This window comes from Miscanthus floridulus, chromosome 5, assembly GCF_019320115.1.
Source record: "Miscanthus floridulus cultivar M001 chromosome 5, ASM1932011v1, whole genome shotgun sequence".
Classification (NCBI taxonomy): Eukaryota; Viridiplantae; Streptophyta; class Magnoliopsida; order Poales; family Poaceae; genus Miscanthus; species Miscanthus floridulus.
This window is the reverse complement of record NC_089584.1, coordinates 50562799-50571272: the sequence shown is the minus strand read 5'-3', so window position 1 is coordinate 50571272 and position 8474 is coordinate 50562799. Positions and strand designations below refer to the sequence as shown.

Genomic DNA, 8474 nt, shown 5'->3' with positions numbered 1-8474 from the left:
CTGCTCAAAAATTCTTGTCGGGCGTCATTGCTCCTTCTCCTACAGATGATCTGGTACAACGCTAATTGCTATCAACCTTGGCTTTGGAATATTTTCCTCGCAGATCATGTCGTTGCTTTATCAACTGAATCCCTAGTCAGTGCATTGGCTCTGTCCCTCGAATCTCGCTTGTTTTGCCTCTAACTCTTTCAAGTCTCTGGATATTTATCAGTCTTGATCAGTGTTTTCCTAAACGCTAAACGGTAAACAGTCGGTCACCTACCGTTTAGCTATTATTCGGGCTAAACGGTCAATTAAACGGGCTAAACGGTCGATTAAACGGGGTAAACGGACGATTAAACGGAAACGGACGGAAACGGCGCACCACCGTGTAGCGTGTACACGGCGTGTACACGGGCTACACGGCCGTGTAGGCGAACAGTGGTCTTGATCTCATGTTGCTTCTCGGCAAGACTAAATCTCATGTTAATCTTTACCTGGTAATCATCTTGGTGTGGACACAAGGCGTATATGGAAATTAAGCAAGAGTCCTCTGCTCAGTTGTCTTCGGCAATTAAGCTATGTTCCTTTGCGTTGTGTTTTAATCTTCGGATCGCCTCCTCGTTGAATCCTGACCTTGTGACTACATTTGCTTGCTATCCCTCCTTCATATAGTGCTTGTTCATACGACCCAATCTGTGCAACTTGAAATTTCACTTTGGGTGTGTGATCAGTAATGGTGTTATCAGTAGCAACTACGGTGTCGCGACGAAACCGAGAGCCTCCTGTGGGCATGGACACAAGTTGTGCTGCTCGGCACGCGCTGGTATCGAGGTTTCTAGTCATGATCCATTGCAGAACTACACCGATATGTTATTTTCACGTGAGCTCTTCCTTGGTTATCTCTCCATATCTAATCAAAAGATCCTTATATCAGACCAAAAGTAGTAGAGCTTCCTTCTGAAATTGCAAAGAGGATAACCTTTGAAGAACAGGTCACCAACATGAATATTGACATACTGCAAGAAGCGGTAGACAAGTGACTCTACTTGAATGTCCATGTAATGACTGACGTCGGTCATCTAGTAAACAACTTATATCATCTCCGGCTGTTTTCACGGCTGTGGCTGTGCTTTTGCTACAGTGTTCTATGCCTGGTGGCTGCAGCAGCCACGGCCGGCAGAATAACTAACTGGCATGTCTAAATCAAATTGCACTGTTGACAATGTCAAATAACTAACTGGATAAAATAAATTGTCTTACCCAACAGCTATAAGGCTAACGCTCGGACCCGGCGCTCCATTCATGGCTAGCACACCCCGGGATATGCCAGCCACGCGACGCAAAGGCTGCAGCACAGCACGTGCAGTGCATAGCTCGCCGTGGCTATCCACAATGCATAGTAGGGCTGTTCCATGGCGCGCTTGGCATTTTGTCGAACAGCCAGCGAGCGTGACCCATGGGAGGCGCTGTGCTTACGACGCCCGACATGATATGAATCACCGGCCATCACATAGGTGGAGGCACGGGGGCAATACGTCCAGCAGTGATCCTCGAACTCAGCTGCGGCAAGGGCTGGCCGCCATGGCTCGTCACCGTGGCAGGGGTTTGCTCTCTTCGGGTAGGGATGAGATGCGCCACGTGACGGCGGAGATCCAAGCGGGCTAGCCAGGCACGGCGAGGCAAGGAGGTGGAGGAGGACGGCGAAGCGGAGAGCCATCTTCCTATCAGCAACCACCGGGTCTGCCTCGAGAGCCGCGTTGTTACGGCGAAGGCGGAGGGAGCCGGCGGCTGCAGCCTGCAGCGACGGGAAGGAGGAACGCGAAGGCACGGGTCATGTGCCCGCTTTTCGATGGTTCGATCAAAATCCGATGGATGAGAAAAAACAGGCTACGTGGCCCAATCAGGTGGCCGAGCTTGGCCCTGTTTTCGTAATATAGAGAAGATACTGTAAAGGAACCAGTAAAAAAATATCTCTTCCTACTAAGCATCTTACTTGCACCACGTCAAATATTATGCCGTACCTTCTTGGCAAATATGGTTCCTTCTTGAGTCTTGATAGGCCCAATACATACATACGTATAGGTCATGCAAATGGAAGTTTCGCCGAATCTACCTTAGTCCTCATCCATTTAATAAAGCTCAGAGTCTAAGACTAGTTAGATACTCCGTAGAGACATTCCCGTCACTCGTTTTTCTAACACCGCATAAAATCAACGCCGCTCAGAATATTTTGGTGGAGCGAGCGCAGTTTCTTCTTAACTATGATTGGAGCCTCTCCCACTGTGACGTTTTCGTGTCGCTGTTACTTGTTGTAAACATCGGCATTTTAGCCAGGTAACGCCTCGCTGAATCCGCCTCGTCAGCTAGCGCTCATCGTCGACTTAAACAATAATGGAACAACGGAAGCCAAATCTTGCACATCCACTGATAATATATGGATCGGAGGTAGGTATGTAGCTAGCTAGACATAAGCTAGACAATGTCTAGTAAGTAGACTAGCTGCTCCTAGCAAGAGATGTCTCACTGTTTTTGAAATTAGCAAGAGAGTTTTGATCGGCCGGATCGATCCAGAGGCTTGGCATGCCAAGAGAGCCGTGGCAACGTGCCCACGGGCACGGCGGTCTTGGTCCGCACCACCATTCCACATCGGGCCTTCGTCGCGGGCTGTTCCGGCCACACGAGGGCGAGGAGGATGGCGGGGAGAATCACCGAGATGATCGCGTCCGGGGAGGGCGGCTTGCCCACACCGCGGGCTCCCAGTTCCACAGCGACATGGAGGGCCGTGTCCATGGGGTCTATCCTTCTCGCCGGTACTACCTCCCCGGCGCCGGTGACTCTTGTGTTGGTGGAGGCTATCCAGCTTCTTCCCGGTACCTCACCGTCGGTGACTCGTCCTGCCCATCGATGGCATCGCGCGCAAGGTACCTCACCGTCGGTGACTCAAGTTTGGAGAAACGGATATATATGTGTGTGTGTGTGTGTGTGCAGGGAGGAAGCTGATCGCTTAGAGCGTGAGCTTCACAGCATCGAGAGATCCATCGTCATCCCGATATGCCTGAACACCGAGGCCAGGGAGTTCTTCCCAGACAGGGACACGCAGCGCCTCGACAGGTTCCTCGCTGCTGCGAAGCGGCTGCAGCGGCTGGACACGTCAGGGGACATCGATCAGCGCAAGAAGAGCCTCCTCGAGACGGTCATGTCCTGCCTCGCGAACGAGTTCTGCCACCTCAAGGTGTGGAGGCTGGACGATGCTACGGCGAGGGATCACTCGCCGGCCTCCATCTGGGATTCCGCCAGGCGCAGCCGCAGTGGTTCCCAGGACTCTGCCCGGATGATGAGCTCCTCGTCCTCTGGGTCCTTCACCACCGGCAGCGGCGGCACAAGCGATGCGAGCTATGGCTCGTACCACAGGGGCCTAGGTGAAGAACCGTCGGTCCAAAGTCACAGCACGTTCGCAGCTGGAATGATTTATGTCGACCGTAGGTCATTGTCGATCGTCCGTGATATTGCGAGCGTCATGATTGGGAGCAAATATGAAGATATTCTACGAGGAGCTTTTGATCGACACTGCGCTCAACTTGCAAGGTAATTAATGCCTGCGTGGGTGTCGCTTGATCTCACTCCAGTTTAATTTGATGTTCTATATATTTCTTGCAACCTCAACTAATTAATATTTCTACCTACTCGGAAAGCTGAAGGGGGAAATTAACCTTAAAAAAGTAAAGCAATGATATGGATGATGCAGATATTCACGGTAGTATCCGAGATCTATTATTAAGGCCTCGTTGGGTTGTGCAGGAACCGTCTCCTGGAAAGATTCCGAACTGAAATGGTTAGTTAATTTGTATAGGCTTGATCATGGCCCATTCTAAGATAACCTAACAAGGCCTAAAGTGTTCCCGTCAGGGTCAGACAATCCTTTATATACTTTGTCTAAAGAAAACTTTCATGTGCGGCAGTTGCACTTTCAAGAAGAGCGATTGGTCGTGCGCGGAGTAGAAGCAAACATGGCAGAGTTGTTTGGAGGGTGCAGTGAATATTTAATTTGGAGAAGCAAGAACTAATGACGAGGAAGGTTGGGAGAATTCCAACTTAACATGGGAGCAAACAATTTACTACCGAAAGGCAGTTTGTTTGTCTTGTAGATGATATATAGATAAGGCCATGTTAATTAGTCGTAATCAGGTTCCTTGAGACGAGCCCATATCAAATTCGATAGATATCGATAATACCATGTTCCTAAGAGTCTGATACTGACAATTAACCTTGTTTTCACCTATAACCAATAGGTACATTGAAATACTTGACATTGACAACATTTTTGGATATCAATTGGAAGAATCAAGAGAAATTCTAATGAAAGTCTGGACATCCGCAGTGCACATTATCATTAGTTTTCTGAATGAGATGCAAAGACAATTGGATGCACATGATTTTGGTTCCTTCGATAAAATCAAGGAGGAATATTTCTTGGCAATTGCAAAGGTAAATGTCATGAAGTTGCTTGACTCAGCTAATTCTATCAGTTTTCAGGTGGACCCACCAACTGACCAGTCATGCAAGAACAGTTATGGGGCAGCTGAACGTAACCTATCCAAAATGGTAGATGTTGTGATGGTGTACCAAGCACTGGATCATGGTTTGCCAACAATCTTATCACTGCTTTCGGGGAAAACTAAGGAGCTCGTTGTTGCAGAGGGTGAAGAGCTTATCAAGAGATTGTCAGATGTGTTTGCCAAATTATCTGATGAACTAAACAATACTGTCAGATCACAATATTTGTTCATCACTGATACTGGTGTCCATCGTTTTACGAAGCATGTCATGGATCATATACGATTGCTAGTTCAACATAAGAGGACAATCCATCCAATGCTAGAGGGTGGTCTAGAATCATTTGGTGAACTGGTGACACGGCTGATCTGGTCTTTGGAGTTAATATTGAACGTGAATTCCAGGAGTTTGCAACTACAAGGGCAGGAGCAGATATTCCTTTTAAACAATGTCCACTTCATGCTCGAGGCAGCCGAGAAGAATACAGAGTTGGTACTGATTCTAGGAGAAAGCTGGTTCTTACGGTGCCATGACCAAATCGACCAATTCATAGCAGGCTATGTGGACGTGTCTTGGACACCGGTTATGTCCTCACTTGAGAGGAAAACCCGGTTCTCGGTAATATTGTGGCCTCATCAGTTGTTATGCAAGTTCACTTCAGCTTTTGAGGTGACTTCCAGTGCGCACAAGCATTGGAAAGTTGCTGATCCACTGATGCGGCACAAGTTGCGCGAAGCAATCTCTCACAAGGTTCTCCCATCATTGTACCGAATGCATGTGGAGTGTGACTCAGAGAAGATGCCCAAGTCTGCAAGGTACAGCATCGAGCAAATAGAGTCTCAGCTGCTGGAATTGTTCGAGGGGTGAAGCAATTGACAATGCTTAAGTTAAGGATTTTTGGATGCTGATGCATCTTCGAATATTTGGTCTTTCGGGTTTAGTTTAATCCGAGATAAATTATGTACATAAATGGGTAAACTTGGTTAGGTAGCAAAATCACATCGCACGAGCTGCATAAACTGGACATGGATATCACATCGCTACACATGAATCAATCTACTATACTTTGATAACAGAAACAATAGAGGATTAGACATGCAGGAAACGAATAATGTAGGCATGCAGGAAACGAATCTACACATGAACATATCTACTATGCTTGATAATAATAACAAAAACAAATGAGGATTAAACACAAGCAATCCAGACATGCATCAAACGAATCGGCATATCAACAAATCTACTATGCTCGATGACAGGAACAAAGGGATGAAAACGGGCAGAAACGGGCGAAAAAAATTCTCTCCTTTTCTATATTTTTAGAAGAAGCGGGATCGGGTTCAGAAAAAAAAACAGAATTAAAAATAGATGGGGATATACGGAAATATAGAAACAGACAAATACGGACGAAGAGCCGACAAATTAAATTAGAATAACATGATTAAATTTTCTCGAGTATATACGAACAAAGTCACAAAATAGGATACACGTACGAAGTTATCGGTCCAATATTCACAAGCATGCCATGTGTTAATATGTTAACATGCATAATTTATGATTAGTAGGTTTATGAACGTATCAATTTCTAGACATATCTCACATAGATTGAAAACGGGATGAAAAAGGGAATAACTACGAGTCAATTCCGGATAAAAACGGGATTCCATGGAAACATGTGGAAAAAACCTTCTCCTATTTTCGTAAATATGAAAACGAGATCCCACAAATAGGGAAACGGACAGAACAAAATAGAAAACGGGACGGGTCGGAACGGGATTTTTTTTGTCCGTTTTCAACCTTAATAATAAGGTGCTTGGCTACCACCACCATGCCCCACTGACAATGGCCACGTTGATCCCAAACCAAGCCCGACTATGGCCACATTGATCCTAAGCAGCGGCACCGCGGGTTGCTCTCCCATACCCACTCCCTTCCCCTTGCTTGGGCATCAGGTCGAAGCTAGGGTTTTTGAATCCGTGTGCTGAGCTCTTGGCAGTAGGATCCAGTCGAGTTTGGCGACGAACAACTTTTTTGGACCTCGGCACAATGTGGAACATGCCAAACTAGACAATCTCCCACCTGCCCCTTCCCCACCAAACCCCACCGACCCACCCTGGCTCTTGTGGCATGGCCAGGTTGATGTCATTGTGGTTTTTGTGCACGAAATCACTGAGGCCTATTGCACGGGTGGTTTTGTCCACTTACAGAGGGGCTAGATCTAGGCAGTCCTAGTGGTGGCACTATCGCTAATGTGCAACAATCTAGAATCTTTGACGGCGTGCCTGGTATCTAGCTTGGCTTTTTTGTTGGGTTCGTTGTGCAAGGTCTCTAGTAGGGTTCCTACTCGGTCAGGTCGGGTCGGGTCGGGCTGCTCTTGATTTTGTCTCTTGGGAGTTGTGCAATGCCCTGCTTATGTAGAGCACTTCTAAAGGTGACATCTTAAAATGGGCTACCTCTAAATAGGAAAAATAGTAAATATTCTCATTGTTGCCATCTTTTTGGAAAGTACTCCAGTCATGTGTTCGTCTTAGCTTCTGCTTGCCTCCCTATGTTGGTTAAGGCTAGGCCTTGTGCCACAGTTAGGATCATTGTGTCTAGGAGTGGGCATTTGGAACAAATTGAGAACTCAATTCGAGTAAATTGGTTTCATTAAAAAATCAGTCTTTGCATATTAGAAACCAAAATTGTGTTTGAAAAACCAAGGATCAACAATTTGGTTACCCCAAGCATTGGCCATGGTCTTCGGTTCCAACCAACTCTAATTGAACAACAATGCCCCTCTTTCATTATCGTGCTCACGGGAGCCTCTCTCTAGCGACACATCACCTTGCAACTGTGAACTATTGAGGCCGGAGGATGCACATGCAATAAGGTCGGAGAAGAGTGTCAAGTCAAAGTAGAAGGCATACAGGCTGAATGCACAAAGGGATCTACACAAATATCTCGACAACAATTAAACCTCCGATGGCCACCTTGTATGCCTATTAGCCGTTATGGTATCGGATCTAGATCTATAGCCATAGGGCGGTTCAGCTCGTAGGTCACTGGACGTCCAAGGATTGGTGGTGCGGCATGGTGGTTAGCCATCCTTCCTAGGCAGAGACACCAGGAGCTAGAGATTATGGTTGTGCCGGCGACGGTGGCTGTAGGTTCTTGAGGATCTAAGAGGGGGAGGAGAGAGAGACAAGTGATGACCCATATGTGCTTGAGGATCCACGAGCAGGAGGAGAGCATAGATTAGGGATCCTGAGTTGAGACATCAGCGACAACGAATAAGCTAGGTAGAGGCACGGGAAAGTTGGATAGCCATAAGGGTTGGGTACCCAACCAAGGAGTCGGATTAACCAATATAGTGTTTGGGTTTCTTCAACCTGGAACCAAACTACAGTATGATCCAAAATTTGAGTCTCTTCAATCGCGGTCTATTCGAGCTCAGGTTTTGCCTGGGTTTCTTTTTCCACCTCTAATTGTGCCCTCTTCCTCTTGGTGTGGTGTTTTTCTCTTTGCTATGCCTTCTCCATGTCCCATATTTTGGTTGTGTGCAGGAAAGGGTAGATCATAGGAGAAAGCCGTTGCGGCTCAGCTGACCAATGGCGCGCGACACACTTTGGGCATCATTTTCTCATGCTGGTACCATTGTTATGGCAATCAGGACCTTGTGTTCATTCAATGAAAACCATTTTTGGTTTGAGGTACGAGCAACAATGGCGTTTGGTGCAGTGTGCCCTTATCTGTGCATTGCATCATCATCATTGTCTATGTGGTTATTGGACTTGATCTTACTCAGCCTGTTCGCTTGTTGGTTTCAGCCAGCCCAAACCAGCCAGCCAACAGTGTTTTTCTCTCACAATAAACCAGCACCAGCCAGCCCAGAAATCAATCAGCGAACAGGCCGACTGATGCCTGCAAGAGATACACAATAAATGCATCGATTTAGA

General features: G+C 46.9%; 1 protein-coding gene across 2 annotated transcripts; it reads left to right on the top strand.

Annotated features, from left to right (window-relative positions):
- The first annotated feature begins 990 nt into the window (after positions 1 to 990).
- On the top strand, positions 991 to 5523 carry LOC136452159 (exocyst complex component EXO70B2-like). 2 transcript variants are annotated; one of them, XM_066452801.1, is made up of 3 exons: positions 991 to 2903; positions 2971 to 3567; positions 4509 to 5523. In XM_066452801.1, exons 1-3 carry the CDS (start codon positions 2563 to 2565, stop codon positions 5401 to 5403), a joined length of 1833 nt encoding a protein of 610 aa, XP_066308898.1. In that variant the 5' UTR covers positions 991 to 2562; the 3' UTR covers positions 5404 to 5523. The 2 variants fall into 2 exon arrangements, with proteins under 2 accessions (XP_066308898.1, XP_066308897.1); XM_066452800.1 differs by having other exon boundaries at positions 4272 to 5523.
- The last annotated feature ends 2951 nt before the right edge of the window (positions 5524 to 8474 follow it).

What these genes read in the sequence shown, in the direction of transcription:
- LOC136452159 (XM_066452800.1), top strand. Translation starts at nt 2,563, where the DNA reads ATGCCAAGAGAGCCGTGGCAACGTGCCCACGGGCACGGCGGTCTTGGT. An exon ending in TCGATGGCATCGCGCGCAAG is followed by an intron (nt 2,904 to 2,970) that starts GTACCTCACCGT and finishes GTGTGTGTGCAG; the next exon opens with GGAGGAAGCTGATCGCTTAG. An exon ending in CACTGCGCTCAACTTGCAAG is followed by an intron (nt 3,568 to 4,271) that starts GTAATTAATGCC and finishes TATAACCAATAG; the next exon opens with GTACATTGAAATACTTGACA.